The sequence below is a fragment of the Pipra filicauda genome, unplaced genomic scaffold (genome assembly GCF_003945595.2).
Source record: "Pipra filicauda isolate LSUMZ 115617 unplaced genomic scaffold, ASM394559v2 scaffold383_size682061_pilon, whole genome shotgun sequence".
Lineage (NCBI taxonomy): Eukaryota > Metazoa > Chordata > Aves > Passeriformes > Pipridae > Pipra > Pipra filicauda.
Genome location: NW_024104513.1, coordinates 439,707 through 461,517, shown reverse-complemented (window position 1 = coordinate 461,517; position 21,811 = coordinate 439,707). Strand labels below are relative to the sequence as shown.

Below are 21,811 nucleotides of genomic sequence, written 5' to 3'. Positions count from 1 at the left end.
TGGGGGCAGCCAGGAAACTTTCCAGGAGGCTCCAGTCCTTCAGAGACAGCCTGCAGGGATGGAGGAGGAGGAGAAATTTGTTCACTTCTTGTTGGGAAGTTTTTGTCTCTGATGCTTGCAGAGCCTGTCCCCTTGGGACATTTTGTTTGGGGATATTTAATTCCACATTCAGCTCCACCATTTCCTCCTCAGCAAGCAGGCCTCATCACTTCTCCTTTCTCCAGGACCTGCCTCAGATCCAAAACAGCTTCTTTGTGACCACCCTGGCTCTGGACCCAGACATGTGAAACCACACCCCCAGACTCGCAGATGATCTACTCTTCCTACAGAACATCCTTCACAGAGTCACAGAATGATTTGGGTGGGAAGGGACCTTTAAAGGTCATCCAGTTCAAAGCCCCTGGCATAAGCTGGGACACCTTCCACTAGACCTGGTCTCTCAGAGCCCAGTCCAACCTGACCTTGAATGTTTCCAGGGATGGGGCATCTGTCACCTCTCTGGGCAACTTGTGCCAGTGTTTCACCACCCTCATTGCAAAAAAATCTCTTCCTTATACCTAGTCTGAATTTCCCATCTTTTAGTGTAAAACCATATTTCTTGTCCTATCGCTGCAGGTCCTGCTAAAAAGTCTGTCCTCGTCTTTCTTGTAAGCTACCATTCTTAAGAGATCGTCCTGGCAATGATCTGACCTCTTGTGTCCTTCCCTCCTCCAGCTCCTCTGTCATGAACTTTAGCTTGGTGATTTGGGAAGAACAAGCAGGATGAAAGGCTCGTAGATACAACCATTGCAGTCAGTGCTAAGGAGGAGCAAGAAGAGTCACACTCTGCACCTCCTGCGTTTATCAGCCTCTGGTTTGGAAGGAGGGGAGCAGCAGCCCCGTGGGACCTGCTCTCCTTCCCACTCACCTGCGAGTTGCAAATAGGGTCTGGAAACCAAGCAGCCACTGTATCCCCCTACTCTCCTCCCCTGGCGAGAATGACAATCTTGCCTTTAATAGATGCTATTTAATTTGAGTGATACCTTCCAGAGTGCCCAGCAATTGTTCAAATATTTTACTGTTGAAAGCAAAGAAAGAAGCAGTCTAGGATGGTTGGGGGATCAACTCCACAGGCTTGACAGCCTGTCGAGAAGCAGAGTGACTCCGTCTGTGGGGATGGGCTAAGGAGGCGCCCATTCTTTGCATGGGAGATTTCCCGAAACTCTACTCCTTTCACTTGTTAATCCCCGACCCAGGAACACCGCCAGAACCGCCACTCAGTGCCACAAACCCGACCCAAATGGCATCGCCCGGGCTGCGTTATTCTCCCAAGGTCTGCCAGACCCGGCTGCAAGAGGTGTGCCTGAGTTCAGCCCAGGATTGCTGTTCTTGCTGCATGATCCCCGAAGATGACAACGTCCTCTCCCCAGCTCAGGGGATATGTAAAGATATGTAAAGATCATATCAGATCTTTACATATCAGGGATATGTAAAGATCTGGAGCTAGGGAGGCCCGAGCTAATGGGCTGGAATGGAAAGTTTTGGACGGAAAAGGGGAACGCGGCACCCTGCCCAAAAAAGCGTGATCAGAAACGGCCGCGCATCCCTCCCCTGCGCCGCCGGCTCCCTCCCCCGGTCTTGGGGCGCTCCGGGGTGGGATTCTCCCACCGAAGGTTCCCGGAGCGGCGGAGCGCCGCGCCCGCCCCGCCCGGGAGAGGCGGCGGCCCGGAGCGCTCCCGCCGGCACAGCCCCGGCCCCGGCGCGGCCCCGGCCATGGGCAGCGGCAGCAGCCGCCGGCGGGGCGCGGCGGGGCCCAAGGGCAGAGCGGCGGAAAACCGGGAGCTGCCGGAGACGGCGCCAGCAGAGAGCGAGGGGGTGGCGGCGCCCGCCCTCGCCTGCCCAGCCTCTGCCGCCGGCGGCATTCCCGAGCCCCGGGCCGCCGGGAGCTGCGGGGCCATGTGGGCAGGCGGCGGCGGGGCTCCGCTCCAGCAGGCGGTAAGTGCCCGCCCCGGCCCCGGCCCCGGTCGGGACCCCGGACCCTCCCGGCGGCGGCCCCTCGACCCCCCAGACCAGCCCGGGCGTCCCCGCCTGCCATAGCCCGCTCGCCGCGTCTTCCTCCGAACATAAACCGCACTAAATTCCTTTGATCTTCGCTGCGAGCCCGGTTAAATGCTCTCTTCTCCTTTTCTTGAGCCCGGTTAAATGCTCTCTTCTCCTTTTCTCTTTGCTGCTCTGCTTGCGTTTTCTGTCTCTCGGGCAAGGGAAACACCGTCCCGAGAGGGGCCATCCCGTTCTCCAGTCTCCCGGTGCTACTGGAAGTTTCTTTTCCTGCCTTGTGGAAATAGCTCGACTTTATAGTTCGGCTTCTGGGTCAGGCTTGTAAACAGAAGTTTAAAAATGTGAACATAAAACTGCCCTTTAATGTTTGCCAGTCCGCTGCAACTGCAATCTGGCTCTTCCTAAAGGCGTATTTCAGTCTGTTTCTGTTTAACAGATTACGGATTTCCCACCGAGGGAGTTGAGATTTATCTTTTGTGGGTGCTTTCCAATCCAAAAATAGCAGCAGCATCTATATAATCTGGTGATGAGGCCAAAAATCACCAGCTTCTTTCATCTTAGTTTGGCTTTGCAAGTTGTGTGTTCTTTGTAAGGTAAATGCTGCTCTCCACAGATGCACAAATGTCTTCAGACTAAAATAATAAATTTAAAAATGGAAAGGAATATTTAGGACCCAGGAACTTTCTGCCTTGCATGTCTCAGTTTTGCTCTTTAGAAGTGTATCACTTCCATCACCAAACTGTTCATCCATGGGGAAAGGATAACTTTAATACAAAATAATTTTTCCATTAAGAAACTTGACAAGGATCAATATGAGAATCCTTTTTTTTAGACAAGTTTTAAAGAAAAGCCTCAAAGAAAGTAAGGCTTGGAAACAGAATTAAAAATAGACATCTTGTACTGACATATTTTGTCCTTGCTCTTCTTTCTGCTCCAAACCCTCCTGCAGTATGAACAGGAGCTCAGTCCAGCACTGCTTTCTCCTCTGAGGGACTCTCATTTATGAACACTCCTCCTGACTTCTCCCATTTATCTTTACTTATGGGAATAGAGGCTGCTGATATCCATTTTCCCTCTATTTCCACTTGTGAATATCATGGCTGGATCTTTAAAAATAATAATTACATAAGCTGTGAGTTTTCCTGTGCATAAAGTAGTATTATAGCTCTATTCTGATGTATGTTCTAGGTAATTACATATTAGAAAGGCAATGGAGCTGCCCTCATCTTTCTTTACTAGTGTCAGTAGAGAGACAGTCCACTACAGCATTAGGTACTAGTGAACCAACGACAAGGAGCAAACCAGAAAAGCTGAGGAATTTAGGATGTTGCCCTCGGGGAGTCACTGTGCCCCACTCCCTGTTGCAGACCTCCTCCTCTGGCAGAAATGGTGGTGAGAGACCTGTAGCATCCCTTCAGCCACTCTGGGTTGTGGTCAGACCTGGTACAGCACAGAGATGTCTGTGAGGGTCCTCAAAACTCAGCCTGGAGCAGGCATGTGGGGCCTTGGTCATCCAGCAAGGCCAAGTGGGTGCAGCACACAATTGTGCCACCTGCGAGGCAACAGTGATGCTGAGCATCCTGTGTGTCCCCTTGTCCAGCTGCTGCTGCTGCTGCCTCTTGTGTGGAAGTCCACACCTCTCGTTGCACCCAAATACATTGCCTTAGAGACAGCAAAGAACTACCAGTGTTTTTCAAATATCTAAAAGACATACAAGAGAAGTCTCAGGTATTTTCAGGGCAAATTGGAAGCTTTTTTACTGGCAGCACTTTCTTTACGTGAACCTGAGATGACCATGGTACAGACAGTGATCATGGGCTTACCATTCTGACTCCTTAGGGCCTAAAATGTCAATAGCCTGAGAAAAGGAGGGAGGAAACTGTTTGCAGCACCAGGTTTTCATTGTTTACTGGGTGCAATTTAGTCTTTTAGGTTGTTGTACAAACTGCAGTCCTACCCTTCCCATGAGGCTGGTGAAGGAGGTTTCTGGAAAGGGATGTCAGCTTTGTTGCATCGCCGGTTCCTTGCTAGAAATTTTGAGGGCAATTTCTCTCAGTCTTGCCAGCTTCTCAAGCACTCATTTGTAGTTTCTCTCTAGTGGTGGGAACTCACTTGCTTTGCCGTGTGCAAAATGGAGGATGAGCAAAGAAATTTCAGAGCAAAAAAACATGAGCTGATTCAACAGAATTAATGAGGGAAAGGTGATGCACGAGGAGGAAGAGCAACAAGGAAGTATTACAGGAGAAAAGTCTGATGAGAAATAGCCCATGGAGGAGCAGATTTTGGGTAGCAGGAGTAGAGGAGAGGTTCGACACTAGCCAGAAATAAGCAGAACTGCAAGCTCTCTGATGTCATGGTTGGGTTTCTCCTGGTCGTGATGTGCATCAGTGTCGTGCTTCGCGCCTGAGCCCCAGGACAGTTTGTCAGCAAGTTAGCAGCACCAGTGGGCAGTCAGGCCAGGTAGCAAGGGCTGGTAGAGAGGGATGCACCTGCATTTAGAGACTTGAGCCACCTCTATTACATTCAAATAGTACTTGGGAGTGAGAAGCGCGAAAGAACATCACAGCAGCCGGCTGGGAACCAAATCCTGATGGGGAGCCTGAACCTGGCTTGGAGCAGACCCCAACACCTCTTATCAGCATCAAATGTCCATTTTCAGCTTTGCCCTCAATTCTAGATGGTTATACATGTTTTTTCCTTGTCTCTTTGCTCAAGACAGAAAAATGTAGTTGTGGTTTTACAGGTGCTGCCTCAGCAGCACCTCAGAGCAGCACCTCAGCACAGGGCAGAGTGGCAGCTCTTAGTGGAAGCCAGGGCAGAGGCTGGGGCCTCAGGCATTTCCCCATTGGTTTCCTGAAATAGAAGAATCACACAGACATGTTAGAATCTTGCTTTTAACAGCTTTTTCTATGGCACCATCACTCCTGATTGGAGACAGGTTGTGATTTCAGTAAGTTAATCACTCAAACTGCAGCATGGGAATAACACAGGTAGAGGGTGCATTCACCAACTTCTAGAGGGACTATCATACACTTTTAAAACACCCAAGTCTTAAAAGCTTTGCCTGACTTTTTCAGCCAAATAAATGTGTTTCTGCAGTTTGGTGTGGCACAGCGTCATCTTGTGGCTGGCTGGTCCCAGCCACATGAGGGTCCTGTAGGGACATTTAATGTCATGCCCCATTAGTTTCTTACAGGAACTCAGGTTTATTTTTCTAGTCTTGTTAAAATGTGCTTCCCTCAAAGAGAAATCTGATCTTTCTAATTTAGCATTATTAGCAGCTTATTTCAGCATTTTCTTCCTGGTTGTATTAATAGTCAGAAATGCCCTCAAGTCAAGACATTCTGCTACAGTTGCGTAAGGAGTGGGAGGCCTTCAGAAAAGGTCTTTTCCAACTGAACATCTGGGACTCTTTGAACTTCCCGAAGTCAGATTATTTCAGATTCTGCAGTTAATGTCCAGGTGTGGATCTGGCAGTTCCCAAGCTGAAGGTCTCTCTGTCACACACATTACATTCTTTGTCTTGTTAAAAGCACCTGAAACTTCACCAGAGCCCAGAAGCAGCGAGCTGTGCTGTCCCCTCAGCCGGCGTCACCCTCCCAGCACAGCTGTGTTGCAGCTGGACTTGGAAAACTGCTGAATAGTTATTTTCCACAACTCCCCTCCTTCCCTTGGCAGAGCATGGCTTGCTTTTGCCCTGAAGCAATTCTTGATTTAAAAACTAAGCTCAGGACATGCGCAGAATAGCTGGGAGCTGGTGTTTTAGTTGGCAGGAGAGGAGAAGCGTGGGAACTCCCTGCATCCCTGCCCACTTCCCGTTCACCGCCTGCTCCTAATTTCTTTGCTGGCCAGAGGATGTTGCTGCAGACCGGAGCAAGGCTGGGAGTGCTTTGCCTGGGGTGCAGCTGGGGCCACACATCCCGTTTGGTACCTACTGACACCTTAGGTAAGCTCTTTTTTTTTTTGCCAGCAGTAACTGCCTGCGGGTTCATGAGGGGCTGATTTCAGCAGTGAGGACTGGCTCAGCTCCCACATCATGTGCTGGCGTTGCTGGAGGGTGCTGCCCTGCTGCTGTACCACCTCAGCCGTCCGTGCTCTGCTGCTCATGCACTTGTGATGCTCTCCAGCTGACATCGCCTCCGTCCCTGCCGAGACAGAGGGTTTGCATTTCAGCTCAGACCAGTCCCCTGGGCATTAGTGAAGCGGGATTTGGGAGGAGCAGAGGCAGGGAAGGAGGCACTGGCTTTCATCCTGCAGAAAAGCCATGCTATGAAACCACAGCCCAGTGGATCAGCACTGGCAAGGACAACACTGCTCCCATGTAGATGTTTTAGGTGGCTCAGTCATTCTCCAGGCTGCCCTAGCTGTGATAGGACTACTCAGGGTCTGTATCTCTACTGCATCTCAGGGCTGTATCTGTACTGATAAACTATACCACAGCAGCTGCCTGGCACTGGACCATGATGGTCTGCCCCACTGAGCTGGCACGGTTTTGTTCAGGATCAACTTGCTGTCTCCCAAATAATGCTTAGGCATGGCTCAGGGACCACTACAGGGGCCAGCTCTAAGAACGCTTGAATTTGACCTCCCGGTTTTGGAGACGGTGTGATTTCCATACTCAAGACTGTAGTTGACTGTTTCGATGCAGCTCAGGAGCAGCTCAGAGCCTTCAAAGGTGCTCAGCTTCAGATCGCCCTGCAGGTCCCAGGAGAGGGTGTACTCACCCAGCTTTCCCACAGCTACTGGATGGCAGGACCATGAGGAACTTGCATTGGGTTGGGGGGAGTGGGAAGCTGCATCCCAGGAGTGCTGGTTCATGCACTCAGCACAGAGAAATAGCTCTTCCTTCCAGCTCTCTGCTCTGCCTTGCTCCCAGGAGCCGCTGCCCTAACACAAAGGACAGCTGAACTGCATGTGCAATGACCGTCAAACCACTCCACCTCACATCTCATTACATTGAATTTAACCTGGGTACATGCTGGGTGAGCTTAATATACAAGCCTTTAAACTTGGAAGAGGGGGTGATGTGGGGCTCTGTGGCACAACAGACCCCAGCAAAAGATGCTTACACTGAGGACAGGGTGGAAAACAAGGAGACACGCTGTGGTCTGCATGAGTAATAAAAAGATGACTGCAAGCTGCAGAAAGGAGAAGCTGACTTCATTTATCTCTTAATAGAGCACAGGCCAACGAGGCCAGCAATTGCTTATTTAGCTGTAGGATAGGAACCCATAATATTAAAGTGTCGTGATGTATGCATCATCCTAACCCACATAAAGGGCTTCTACCAATTATGTGCTGAACTTGCAACACACACATTACAGCAATCCTGAACAGGCTGGGTGGGGTCAGTTTTTATTGTGTCTCACAGCCTGTGACAGCCAGTGCTCTGAATCCTGCCTGCTGCCCAGCACATGGTGTCACCTGGGCATTGAGGAACCATGTGTACTTTGCCTGGAGGAGTTAGGAGCAGCTCCCAAAGCACAGAGGCTCTGATGGCAGGCAAAAGGCAAAGGCTAGAAGTGCCTTTTGTTTTCCTCGCCACCGTTTTTGGCTCATGCGCCAGATTAAATGTCAGTAGAGATCTACCTGCACCAATGCCAAATTCTCTTGGGAAATAAGTATTGTTGCTGACAGATCCCTTGGAGAAGGTGGGAGCAGGTTTTGCACAGAGAAGCAGATTTTACTAACCAGAGCTGCTCTGTCCTGATGACTAATTAATTCTGTCTTCCACCCACACAACACGTACAACTCGTAACATGGAGGAGTCAGCCACAAGGGAATAAAAAACAGACAACCTACTGTACAATTCAAACCCCTCCCGAAAATGATCCAAACCCATCCTTTGCCCAGAAGAGTTGGCAGCTGGGTTCTCACTGTGGGAAGAACAGCATCAAAGCACTCCTGAAGAGCTGTATTTCCCTTGGTGCTGAGGATGAATAATGTTATTTGCCTGGTGGAAGGAAACCAGGACAGCAGCAGTAGCCCAGTGGATGATGCTGCATTGTGGGATGCAATCCCAAGAGAAGTCAGCCCTTGGAGCTCAGCATGGTGTTCTCCTGGCACTGCTTCTTGCTCTTGTTGCTTGTGGGAGATTGCCAAGAAATGATGCTAAATAACCAGGCGGGAACTGTCTTCCCTCACCGTCAGCTTTCTCACATACCCTTGTCTCTGCTTGGACCCAGGAGCTGTTTCTAGACTAGTTCAGGCTCTTCCAGAGAAAATAAAGTGTTGCAAAAGAGCAGGGACTCTTCTGAAAGTACGTGGATTCCCTTTTGGCAGGTATCAAACTAAAGCTCTACTTAAGACTGATAATATCTTTTGTCATTTTAAGCAAGCAGCTAGGATGTAAAATATCGTGGATGACAGATATCTTTCCCAGCTCCAGAAATGGAAGTGCTAAGGGCTCACCTGGAAGAGGTGTTGATCCATGCCCTGAGGGAGGTGTCCTTGCTGTAGCCCTCCTCACTGGCTCAAGCATGGGAGCCAAAGGTGACCACAGCAGCACAAAGCCCATGCAAGAAGCAGAGGAGAGCTGAGCAGTTCTCTGCCAAGCACCTCTCTATCTGCCTGGCAGTGTCTGAGACCATGGCATTTAAACCTCAACTCCTGTCCATCCCCATGAGGAGCAGATGAGGAAGCAGTGTAGTGAAAACATCTCCTTTCAAATTAAAATCAGGTGCCATGAAGTAATTGCAGACACCCAGTTGGACATTTCTACCCAGAGGATGGCACATACAAGCCTGATCAATACCAACTGATTTAAATCAGCTCAAAACTGCATAAAACCATCAATGCTGTACTAGTGCTACCTGTAGAAGGGTGTCTCCCCTACATAGCTCCCACCCTTACCAGCAGCTGTCCCATGCATTGCTGGACCTTGAGAAAGTGCAAGTTTGAGCTATTCAAGATTAGATCTTACTGAGGAATCGCTTGGTCCCATCCAGCCTTTCAGAAACACCATGCAGCAGAGGCATAGGTGATGGCTCTGAATTGCAAGCTTTTCCACACCTCTCCCTGGTTCCTTTGCTTCCACTTCTTGTACAGAAAGAAATATTCTTGTACAATATTTCCCTTTTTCCACACTGACGAAACAACTTTTTGTTTCTATTTTCTGGAAGCCAAATCCTCACTTTGGTTTGGTGTGCTACATATTAGTGTTGTCATGAGATTCAGGATAGCTTGTACAAAGGAGGCCTACCAGCTTTAGGATTGCAGCTCAGAAAAAATAGTGGTGAGCCAAGATAGATCTAGTTTTATGCAAAGCCACGTCCCTGTCCCGCTCCTTTTTCCCGTGAGAGTACAGTGAAAAAGTAAAAAAAGATGAAAGTTATATTCTTCTCAGTAGCATCTGGCTGCAAGGGGTTCATTTTATTACCAGATGCCCCATTGAAAGCCTGTGGATTCCAGCATAGGGAATGTGGCTGTTTCACTACAGATGGATCATTTCAGGGAAGCATCTCTGTCAGGTAAAAAGAGTTGGGTCCATGTTGCAGTAACTTCTTTCCTTAGCAGGTATTTTCATAGTGCAACCTGTCAATCAGTGGGGTAGTGCTCATTCATGAAAAAACTGGGAGGTTTAACAAGTCAGCCAAGGATTTCAGTTCTGTAGCCTGCAGCCACCCAGCTGCCCTGAATGCTGGAACAGAGCAGGCAGAACAGGGCTACTAAAGGGGAGTTTCTTGTACCTGTATTGTCTCCACAGAGGTTGTTTGGGGGTTTAAATCAGGGCAGACATAGCCCACTATAGACAGAGATAGGTTTCATAGAAAGACATAGTGGTTTGGGTTGGAAGGGACCTTGAAAGATTATCCAGTTCCAACACCCCTGCCATGGGCAGGAACATCTTCAACTAGACTAGGTTGCTCAAAGCCCCATCCAACCTGACCTTCAACATTTTCAGGTATGGGGTATCCACAACTCTGCTGGGCAACCACTTTCAGTGCCTCAGCACTCCAACAGTAAAGAGTTTCTTCCTAAGTTCTTACCTAAACCTGCCCTCTTTCAGTTTAAAACTATTGCCCCTTGTCCTGCCACCACAGGTCCTGGTAAAAAGCCTCTCTCCATCTTTCTTAGAGGTCCCTTTTAAGTACTGAAAGGTTGCAATAGGGTCTCCGCAGAACCTTGTGTTCTCCAGGCTGAACAACACCAACTCTCTCAGCCTGTCTTCATAGGAAGGGCGCTCCAGCCCTCTGATCAGTATGGTGGCCCTACTTTGGGCTCACTCCAATGGGTCCGTGTCTTTCCTGTAATGGGGGTCCCAGAGCTGGATGCAGCTCCAGGTGGGGTCTCTCATGAGCAGAATAGAGGGGCAGAATCACCTTCCTTGACTTTAAAGTGTTGTAACTGAAATACATGTCTTTTCTTGTTTCACAGGCTTTGTCAACCAGAAGCTCACCAGGCCCAGAGAACAACAATGCTGACCATCAGTGAGTATCCCCTGCTTTCATGGTATCTTCTGCTTTCATTTTATCTTCAGGGGGTGAAGGGACTAGAAAGGGGAAAGCTGTTTCTGCATCCCTCACACTGTGCAAAAGAGGGGTGAGATTGCTGTGAAATGGTTTATAGCCTTAAATATTCTGCTGTTTTGCCAATTTAAAAAAATCTAGTAGCTGTGCTGCTTGAAAAAATCCAGGCTTCATCTTAATTACAATGTAGAGATTCATTCCTGGTCATGAGCAATGCAGATTTTAAGATGTCCCCATGTCAGAGAGGCACCTTGGAAGAGCTAGTGAAGAGCTATGGAGGATTGCTCTAATGAGTAGCTCAGACCCTGGTTCACCCACCAGTCACCTGTGGGCTCTGCAGTGTGTGGAAAAGGAGAAAACAATCTCTCTGTTCCCCAGGAATCATAAGAGAAAGCCTATGAGATGCTCCCATGCTACTCCAATTAGAGACATGAATGTCCCTTAGGGACAAGGAATGGTGGGGACCTTCTGCACTGGGTGCCAAAAAAAGGAAACTCGAAATCTTCCACAAGCAAAAGCTACCATGCAAAAGCTACCAAGCAGAGTGTGCCTCCAAGTCTGCCTCCACCAAGAGCAATGGGGACAGTTTAACACATGTGTTAAAGAAACCCAGATGAAATGAAGAGGATTGAAAAAACATCTTAAAAAGTCACCTCCTTACACTAAAGAGCAATTCTTTTCAACATTGAGCTCTAGCTGTCATCCAGCCCTTCTGCTCCTGCAGCACTCAAGAGCAGACTAATCTGCAGATCCTGGCCATCAGGCTGTGTGACCTATTAATGCTGAGCAGTGCCAGTGAATGTGTCAGGAGAGCCCAGGCACCAGCCGCTGTCCTCCCTCCCTCTTCTTCTCCCCCTCCCAGCTGGCAGGGAGCTCACCTGGCAAGGCTGCTGGTTTCAGGAGTACTCAGAAAACACTGCCCTTGGCTTTTCTGACAGCAAGGCTTGTACAGGTGCTCTCATGGGGATTTTAACCACTCCTGGGCTTTCCAGCATCCTCAATGGGCTTTGGGCTATGATGGCAACTGAGCAGTCTCCTCTGGGGGTGCACAGCCAGCCCTGCCACAGCCCCACACCAAGCTCCCCAGCCTGCTGGCCCCTCACACCCTGCCAAGGCTTTCCTTTTCCTTCCCTCTGACACACAAAGGGAAGACTCAAGACATCAGAAACTGGTTTCTAATCTGGGATGACAGAGCAGGAGCTTATTTTCATTTAAATAACATTTACTGTACACCCATTGCAGAGCCCCATAGAAGAGCTTATGTGTGAAGTGCCTGTACTGCTCAGCATAAGCGGGGCTGCAATTCCTGCTGGCAAGAACTATGCAAACATTTTTTGGGAAATGGCCCAGCACCCAGCAGAACTGCGTTTTGAAGAAATCAAATCAAATCAAACCCCAGAAACAGAGGTTAATGTGTGTAGGTGTCTTCTCATCCTTCACATTTCTGTGGCTGGAATCACTCTAGATAAACACTCATGTTACAGACAGCAAAAGTCATTCTTGTCTTGATAGAGTTGCTGACTGAAGAAATTCCCATAAAGCCAATTAAAGGAAAAATAAATGTCAAGCAAGGAGAAAAAAAACTAGGTACAGAGACTTAATAGTGTGTTTCAGAAGAGCAGTCACGTGAGGCAGACGTAGGTGTGCACCTCCTGTACTGCCTTTGTGACACCACAGAAGCATCTAAACCAGCTCCTGATAAATACCTTGGATGCACATGGGAACACAGTTGGATATGTTCCTGATTGGGCTGTGTTACTTCTTATCCCCCACTCCCCTCCCTGCTAGAGAGCAGTTTTGGGAACTGCTCTCTAGCATCTGGCAGTCCATGGGTGGATGACACAGCCCAGGAACGCTGTAATGGTTTTACAATTGCTGCCAAGGCTCGTGTCACTGGCAGCGCTACCAGGGCGTTGTTTTGACCCATTTTTCAGCTGCAAGGTCTTGCAGAAGGCATTTTAATGATTAACCCTGGACTTTCCCATCCTCAGCAAAATCATACAAAACACTGGCCTAGATTCACCCCAACCTAGTTTTCAGCCACTTAGCTCACATTTCTGCCTTGGAGCTTGTCACCTTAGCCACCCGTCAGGGACATTGTCACCGGAGCCCCCAGACAGCTCTGCCCCACACCAGGCAGCTGACTGACACAAGGGATGTGGCACTGCCAGCCATACCCACTGCTGGGATCTTGCTCAAAGGTGGTTTTGCTCACTTTTGCTCTTTGAATTTCCTTCTCCACATTGCATAGTTCACTGTCTTTCCATTTAATAGAAAACCCACAAACAATTCCTGCTTCCCTTAAGAATCTTTAAACACCAAGAGGCCTGTAGCTGAAATGGAATGCATTTCTTGATTTCCTCTTTCCGAAATTGCTTTGCTCTAGCTTCTTAAATCACTTTTATTGCTGCTTTCTAAACTCCCTCCAAGCTGTTAATAACTTTTTAGCAGTGAGACACCCAGAAGCCTGCCCAGTAATCCTGATGTCTCTGCATTAGCCTTTTTTTTCTTGCTGCGCTACTGTGCTGCAAATTCCCCTCTTGTATGCTTTTCAGTTAGCTCTTTCTCTCTCAGCTTTGCCCCTTCCCGGGTTTCTCTCCTTCCCCAGAACATCTGCAGACTGAAAATTTTTCCTCTTAACGTGCTGACCTGTTATTTTCCAAATCAGAAGGTCTAACAGCCCTCAGCTGGACTACATGTGTTTGAAGCCCTGACCTGCAGCCCTGACACATGGTGATGAGAGCAGCGAGGTGCTTCCTCTGCTGCTGGAGCAGCTGGAGGGGCATGGGAGCAGCCTTGTAGTCCACCAGCTTTTGTCCTATGCACATCCTGAGCTTGGGATTTCCCTGCCACAGCCTCTCACTAAATTCCAGGATCAGTAGAAAAAGCTGCACCAACGTGCCTTTGAGATCGAGGTTTAGGTTGGAATAGCCTCAGGAGCTCTCTAATCCAATCTCGTAGCTCTAGCTCAAAGGTGGATCAGCTGTGAAGTCAAAGCAGAATACTCCAGGCTTTGTCCCATCAGGTCTTGAAAGCCTCCAAGGACAGAGCCTGTGCTATCACAACCTGTTCCTCTGGTTGCTGTCCTCAGGGTGCAGAAATTTCTCCTTTTATCCAGATTAAAGCTCTCATTTTTTAATTTATTTCAGTTTTCCCATATTAAATGATACAGAACTTTGCCACAAATATAGAAAGAATATGAACAGCAACTTGCTTTTTTGTTGCTCTTGAAAGAAACCCGGCCCTCTCTTTTCCCCTCAATTTTGGGGTATGCATGGTAAGTGGAGTTTACTTTTGTATTTTTAAAAGCACATCTATGTCTCAACAAGTTCCAATTTTACCTGGATATTTTATCCATGCAAACCAAAGCATTGAGAATAATTAACAGTGGGAAATTATGTAACTGCTAAGAGAAACAATGGCTCTTCTGTGGGCCTGCAAGCAGGTTGCCAAGAGCTCTGCCTCTTATTCATCACATAAAATTAGTTTGAGGATTGTCACAGTGCAGCGTTTAAATCAGTAAATTGTGGTTTTAAGTCAGATTTCTGCACTTCCTTTTCCCATTCATGTTTTGTAACTGCTGCTGTATGGTTCGAGCTCTTGGACTTGTAGGTTTCTTCTCAGGTCTTATTTACTGCAGTGGAAATCAGGTTGCCTGGAGCCCCTCAGAAGGAAAATTAATAAAAGGAATAAGCAGAAGAGTCCAGTTGCTAAATCCTACTTGCTGACAGTAAAACTACTCATGAAGTAGTTTTTACACTGCATGGTGCAGTGTAAATAAGTGTAGAACACCCACACGACCCAGTGGCCACACCAGCTAGTCATCAGGTGACTCCAGGGAAAACATCAAACTATTTCTGACACACAGGGGGCATGGCATAAGCACAGCTCAGTGAGAGAGCTGGGCTGAGCTGGAACCTCTCTGACCAAGGCAGATGAGAGCAGAGGAAGGAGCAGGACAGCAGCAGGAGGCTGGCTGCTGCCTGTTGGAGGAACACTGAGGATGCTCCCTGGCCCAAGGAGAGCAGTATGAAAGCACCTCCTCTATAGGACAAAGTGTTATTTTTTTCAATTCTGATTCTACATTTACTTACCTGCTTTGAGGCAGCTTCTGTGATTTCATCTAATAAACAGGTCTTCATCTTTTTTCACTAAGGATGCTAATGACAAAATTCACTCCAGCTGCAAGACCCAGACTGGGATAGATTTCATCCTTAGAAAAATAGTAATTCAACAGATGCTACATGATGAGTCTAGGACAGATCTGGAGCCACGCTACTGCCTCTTTGGCAACCAACTAATTGACAGACAAACTCATTTATTTCTTGCTTGTTCTCCACTGGTAGATGATCACAAAATCTTGGTTGACATGGCATGGCAGAGCACTTTACAATTTGGATTTACCAGCTCAAGTCCCCACTTAGCTCTGCACCACACCATGACCTCCATTTCATTGAGCCATGTGCTCCAACTTCCAGAGATGACAAGCCTGACAGCCTGCCTTGCTCCTCCTTGAACCTCCCAGTTCCCTACTGGGCCAAGGAGGAGCACTCAGTCGCCAGCTCCTGGCTCTCTCTTGAGTCCCGGAAGGCAAGATCAAGTACACTTAATTGGTAGCATTGAGGTACAGTGGTCTAAGCTTGCAGAAGCCTTTTCACTGTTCTCCCTCACGCAGGTAGGGACAGATTTCTCTTGTACCTAGCATAAACCACCTCTGAAAACACCAATAAACCCCATAGCAGTTCCCTTTGAATCATACATCAGTTCCCACTCATGGGAGAGTTGTGCTGATGTAAAAATAAATAAAAGCCATAACAGCAATTTGAGGAAGCTGCATTCATGTTTTGGTTGAAACTCAAATCCCTGACAAATACAAACAAAAAAAATCTCTTTCTTCATAAAACATTAAAACTAGTAACTAGCATAAAGGTTACACAGTCCTTTAGCTGAGCCCAACTGGAAGATTCTGGGCGTTTGATCTGGAGCACTGTAAGGGCTGTACTGTAATGAACTCACAGACTGAAATAGGCGCCAAGTGATAGCAAATGTCAGCAGGCAATGTGCCCATGGGGTATGGAACTAGACGTGACAGAGTAGCTGTGTCTCAGCAAGCCACATGCAGCTCGATCTTTCCATTCACAAAAAAAATTAAGGGCCTTCTCATGTCTTCAGAGCCTGATTCTCTCTCACAACACCAATAACTCATTCCCTTTTGTGACAGGGGCCCAGAAAGCAACAGCAAGAAGCCATCAGGACAGTCCACAATATCATACGATTACTCGGAGGAGGAGCTCATGGCAAGCATCGAGCGGGAGTACTGCCGCTGAGTCCAGTCCCATGCCACAAGAACTTCAGGCATAATCCTGGAAGCCCAGCTGGAGCAAAACTGCTACTGACAAAATAACCCTTCACACAGAGAAATGGCATGGGAGAGGTGGGTGGTGAAGGGTGGTGGAGTGTAAGAGGCAGCATAGCTGCTTAGGAAGCACGGAGAGCGTGGAACAGCTCTGAGTGAGACCGTGAAGATCCTCATCAACTGCTGATTTCTGATTGGTGCCCCTGGAAGAGGGACCAATTCATCTTGAGTACCAATATTTAGAAGCTCATTTCTAGATGCTATTTACAAATGGACATGTACTAGAATTGAAGTGTCATACTAGAAGTTTTGAAACATGATACTTTGAAAGAAGACCTTGCTTTGACTTAGTAGAAGAAAAATGCAGCCATATCATTTGATCCAGAGGTTACTTAAGGGTATGTTGCATGAAATTCATGTTCCTGCCACGTAATATGGGCCAAATGTACTCCTTGTGCTGTGCAGGCCTCAGGTCCGGGTCTGAATTTGGCACTGTCTCTTTCAATGTGGTCCCCAGTATGGGGGATAAGAGGAAAAGGGGACTGAGCCCACCATCCAGTACATAGGTAGTGTAATCCCAGAGTTCAAATCCCACCACAGAGGCAAATGAGGCTCCTGGGAGCTATCAGAGAACATAGGATTTGTATGATCCCTTTGGGGCAGAGTCCCAGCATAGGTGTCCTATTTGGGGCTCCTTGATGTGGATCCTCCAGTGAAAGCAGGATGCGTATCCCCATTCCAATCATTCATCTCAAGAGGGACTTGCATGCTCTTGTAGAAAGCAGCTGTCAGCGATCTGGCCTTCCCATGTATTTTGTGTCCTTGGTAGGTAACCTAGAAGAAAAACCATTACATTTTACTGTTAGCTGACTGCAAAGTAAAACAGAAAGTTGTCTCTCCAAAGAAAACAGTACATTTTCACTGCTCCCAGACAGGGAAGCCTGGCATTTTGGGGCTTCTGCTTTTATTTTACCTGCATCTTAACAACTGCTTATTATCAGAAGTAGAAAAATACCTTATTTCTACCTTCAGCTGAAGCATAAAAGGCATCAGATAGAATCTTCACCATGTGTAAATGCAAGAGGAAACAGTGGGACACCTTTTAGGATGCTAAGATGCTGTATTTTAAGTATTTTGTGATTCCTGGTACCTGTGAAACAGAAATAAATGCATTTGTACTCTATATAGCTCTCAGTGAAGGCATCAAATGTTCTGAAAAAGGCTCCCTAGGTTACATGGCTAATATGGTACCTGCAGAGACTAAGCAGAACACATCCTTCGAGGATGGCAGGAAGGATGCCGTGAGGGAGGCACTAGATGACACCCCTGGCACGCATCCTCATATCCCAGTTGTCTTTCCTGCAGCAGCCATGAGCGAGGCTGGGCATGGTGCTCTGCCTGGCAGCAGAGGTGGGCAGCAGGAAGGGAACCAAGGTCCTCCAAAGCTATGCAGGCTCAGAGGCAAGAGCTTGCAGCATGTCATCCGGGGGACTTTGGTAGGATGAGGGATAATTATTTTAAACTGAAAGAGGGTAGATTTAAGTTGGACAAAAGGAAGAAATTGTTCACTGTGAGGGTGGTCAGGCACTGGAACAGGCTGTGGATGCCTCCTCCCCGGAAGTGTTCAAGGCCAGGTTGGATGGGGCTCTAAGCAACCTGCTCCAGTGGAAGGTGTCCCTGCCCATGGCAGGGGCATGGGACTAGATGATCTTGAAAGGTCCCTTCCAACCCAGGCCATTCTATGATTCTCCATGGCTCAGAAATAGCTGGAATAGAGAGCATTGCTTACCCCATGCATTGCTTGGGGTAAGTTGGGTGGCCCTCTGCAGCAAGGGCTTTCCAAAACTCCTGAAAAAAAAAATCCAATTTTGAATGCTAGCACTTTATTTTTTTGATAGGAGCAGTCATTTTTAGACCTATTAATGCCACTAAGCTGTGGCTGGAACAGAGTTTCTCTGCAAGTGTGTCAAGAGTCGTGACCAGATCTCCCAGAACTTATGTTATTTCTCAGCAGCTCTCAAAGACCTACTGGGATGAGCAAAATCTGCCTGCGGAGAGCAGAAAAAACATGGGAAGCTGTCTGACCCCAGCACCATAGGGCATGACAGTACTCTATACTCTTTTCTAATCACTGTAGTGGTTTAGAATTTCCTTCAACTTGGATCTCATTCTTTCAACTAAGACCTTCCTTCTGCCAAGGTCCCCAGAGTCTCTGGCACATGTGGGGAGATGCTTTGAGGAACTCAGTCACAGCAAACCAGAAGGAAAGCCATGCTGCTGTCAGACCATGCTGTAACGAGCAAGCAGGGACCAGGGCTCTGCCTCCACCCTGGGTCGCTCTGCCTGTGCCCTGCCTCCCCTCACACAGTTTCTCTCTGAGGCTGTATTTGATGACTGGCCCAGGTAACAGCTCTACAACCCATTTCAGGCTCTCCTAAAGGAAAGCCTAAGTATTAACAGTTACAGAAACTGACTAATCAAAAAAGTAACATCCTAACTGAATGTATTGTTAGGTTGCGAGAAATCTCTCTTGACTGAACAAAGCGAATGAGTAAACTTTACAAAATTAGCTTCTGAAATAGCCAAGAGAGAAGCATGTTTCTGCACCTGGAACAAAGGTGTAGTGGGTTTCACAGGTAAACAGGAACACAGGAAGGTCCAGAAAGGAGTGATGCAGCTGGGACAGTCACTGCACCAGGGAAAAGAGGGGAGAAAGAAGTTCGGGGATGCAAGGAGGGCCCTCAAACTGTGCCATGGCATTGCAGGCTTTCTCTCTGCCATGAAACGATGTGTGTTCAGCACTGTGACCACAGAGACGACCAGGACAGAGCAGCTCACAAACTGAAACATATCTGTCTTATTTTCATGCCATGCAGAACAGGACGATGGTACCCAGCCAGCTTCCCAGCCTGCCCAAGAATCAATGGGACTGTGTTCCTCTCTCTGTGTCAAACCTTTACCCAGCAGCACACCAAAACAAGGTGGTGGCAATGGGACTGGTACCTAGGAAGGCACAATTGCAGTTTAATTGCCTAGTGTCAGTATAACTCTATTTCGATCCATCCTTTGCTCAAGGAAAATAGGACACTAGATAATTTGCAGGTAAATAATCACATTAAAGCAGTAGTTCAGCCCATGACTAATTTCAAGAGAAACTTCTTGAATTAATGGCTTTTTAAAAATAAGGACAATTGCACTGTGGAGATCACATCTCAGGAAGTGAATGCTGACATCCCACCAGCTGAATTATCGGAAAGTTCATTTTCTTTTCGTAGTATTTCTCTATAACCATCATCAAGTCACAACTGCTTGAAGGACAAAAAATTATTCAGCTTGCCAGTACTTCCTGCTCCTAAAACAGTTTGCTGGAATTAAGCAGGGTTCTGGAGAGTTTCTCGTTCATCATTTTAGAAACTACCCTCCTGTTTAATACATGCAGCATAGGACAGGGTAGCTGACCATGGCTTTTCAGCTAACATTATTAATCCCTATTAATAAAACAGCAAAAGGCCAGTCTTTTAAACAAATCACTACATTATTCATCTAACAAAGACAAATGCTACAATGCTGCATTTTGCACTAGTCCAAAAGGAGTAAGAAAGCCTTTGCTGGCCAGTTGGCTGTCTCTACATACCTCCTATTACCACAGTTGCTGAGGGGACTGAAGAGGGTAATTTTTTCAGCTAATCATGAAAAATTACTCTTTAGTGCATGAGAAGATATTGCCACTTCTGAGCTTCTTCACTTCCACAAGTTCAGTTTTCTTACCTGGCCATGCAACAAGATGCCAGCTGAAAGGTTCTGGTGGTGAAAGCATAGAACCATATTTTCTAAATTACTCAACCCAAGATCTTAAAAAACAAAACCAACAAACCTGAAACTACAGAACCAGTTTACACACTTACTCAGACTCTCGATTTCCCTCAAATCTGTTCTTCATGTGCAAACAAACACTTTGAATCCTTTCCTCCCTTTCTTCCTAGATGCCTTTTCTTTGTGACAGCGCTGCAACGCATATTGCCTTTCTTTGCAGAGCTCTGCCTTTCCAGTAGCCCACTAAATGGGCAGAACTGTTTCCCAGAGAGCACCTAAGAGAACAGATCAGTGATGGAGCAGTTTTAGGAAGCAAGTTATCTTTTACCTGTTCTGTAGTCACCCAGAAATCTCTTACAAGCTTCAAGAATTCATTTGGGAGCTGTAAGTAGACATGAGTGGGGAGTGTATCTGCCACCATCCCATTGCCAGGACCTCCAAGAGCAGAGCAACTAATAGTTCCCTTGTCCAGCACCCTGCTGTCATCTACTCACCTTCAGAATAGAGGAAAAAGGAGGGTGGCACCCTCACCATCCCAAGGAATGCTCTTCCCCAACCCCTTTCCTCCAAGGGTCAAATTCCAACACACTTTCAGCCAAATTATTCACACACACAACCCTCGGAGTTGAAACAGAGCCTCTGCCCCAGCAAGGTGCAGGCCTGGAGCTGTGGCACAGGAGCGTCGTGCAGTTCCCCACCACACTTGGCAGGAAGGTGGAACACCAGCTGCCTGGCACAGACCACATCCACAGCAGAGTTCCCTCTCACCCCACTCTGGACACAGGACATGGCAATTATTTGCACAGGGTGAAAGTGAGTTTATCTGGACAATAATAACAAACAGAAAGGAAGTCACTCTGAACTCAAGAGACACTACAAAGGAGACAATTAAACCTAAGGTATTTTTCCTATCTAGGAAAAACTCTCTCAGGAAAGGGTATGCTCCAAACTCCTCAAGTTTTCTGCACGTCTAAGATGTGCCAATGTGTGCCCGCATGCATCAGAACATAAAAGTCATGAATTTTCTCCTACACAGAAGGACTGAAGCAGAAAATGCGGAAGGCTGCATTTGACAGAGGATGGAAACAATCTGGAAAGAAAATGGCTCAGTGCTAACATACTCACTGCAGGGAAGTGTACCCCAGGACTGCCTGGACAGTGAAGAGACGTGTCTGAGGCTTTGCAGCTTCCCCCTGGACTGTCCTGCCATTTCCTCAGCCTGCAGGTTGCTGTGCTTTGAGTCATGACTTACTCTTCCTGCATGCATGGAAGTAGTTTACCTTCTCACAGCCAAAGCCTGCCTGCCTTGAGCTGCCTTGCCAGACACAAACGGAAGGCAAACAGGCAGATGGGCTCACAGATGAAACTTCAAAACCAGAAGATTTAACTTAGCAGATGTACTCAAGCCAGATGCAACCCTGAGGCAGGTCTCAGCTCATGAGATGACAGATGAGAGGCCACCTTCATCAGCCACAGGATGCCGAGTACAGCTTTCTCAGCTGGAAAGGCAGAGGTAGCCAGAGCTGTGGCCGCAGCCAGAGGAGCACACCAAGTGTGCAACCACCTGACAGCATGGAGCACCTCTGCCCACTCTGCTCTGCAGCATCAGAAGGGATTCACTCTTCCAGTATCCAAACTGCAAGTGGATCAGTGCTCATCAATTTGGAAGACCAGGGAACCTACTGCTGAGCTGAAGGTTTGGCTGTACAACGACACAGTGTGGTGTGTGTGACCACAAGCAATGCCAGTCTGACTGCAAAACATAGCATTAAGCCAACAGATAGGTTTGGGCACAAATGCATTTTCCTTCAGAAAATGATTCCTTTTCATGGATTTAGAATGGCTACAGGACAGAAATCCTCAACAATGCCTGTGTCAGCACAGGGGTAGCTGGGAAGGCTTCTTTGTGTGCAGACCGTTTCTCTCACAAGATGAAGCTGTTTGAGACTCCAGCACCATTAAGATGTGTATGGAGTGCACATCTTGGCTGCTTGGAACAGCTCAGACCACAGCTTGGTGCTAAGGAAAAGCAGAAAGATGAGCAAAGAACTGTGAAATCCATCACCATGTTTCATATAAACAAAGCCAGGGAGACAATATAAAAATTGGCAACAAAAAAAAAAATATTGTTTAGGAT

The 21,811-nt window shown here is 47.5% G+C and overlaps 1 protein-coding gene across 1 annotated transcript; it reads left to right on the top strand.

The window, feature by feature from the left end:
* The first annotated feature begins 1,741 nt into the window (after window positions 1-1,741).
* CYS1 (cystin 1) lies at window positions 1,742-17,044 on the top strand. The gene is made up of 3 exons (XM_039384877.1): window positions 1,742-1,974; window positions 10,414-10,466; window positions 15,727-17,044. The coding sequence occupies exons 1-3, from the start codon at window positions 1,753-1,755 to the stop codon at window positions 15,830-15,832; spliced, it is 381 nt and encodes a 126-aa protein (XP_039240811.1). The 5' UTR covers window positions 1,742-1,752; the 3' UTR covers window positions 15,833-17,044.
* Window positions 17,045-21,811: the final 4,767 nt, after the last annotated feature.

What these genes read in the sequence shown, in the direction of transcription:
- CYS1 (XM_039384877.1), top strand. Translation starts at nt 1,753, where the DNA reads ATGGGCAGCGGCAGCAGCCGCCGGCGGGGCGCGGCGGGGCCCAAGGGC. An exon ending in GGGCTCCGCTCCAGCAGGCG is followed by an intron (nt 1,975 to 10,413) that starts GTAAGTGCCCGC and finishes CTTGTTTCACAG; the next exon opens with GCTTTGTCAACCAGAAGCTC. An exon ending in AACAACAATGCTGACCATCA is followed by an intron (nt 10,467 to 15,726) that starts GTGAGTATCCCC and finishes CTTTTGTGACAG; the next exon opens with GGGCCCAGAAAGCAACAGCA.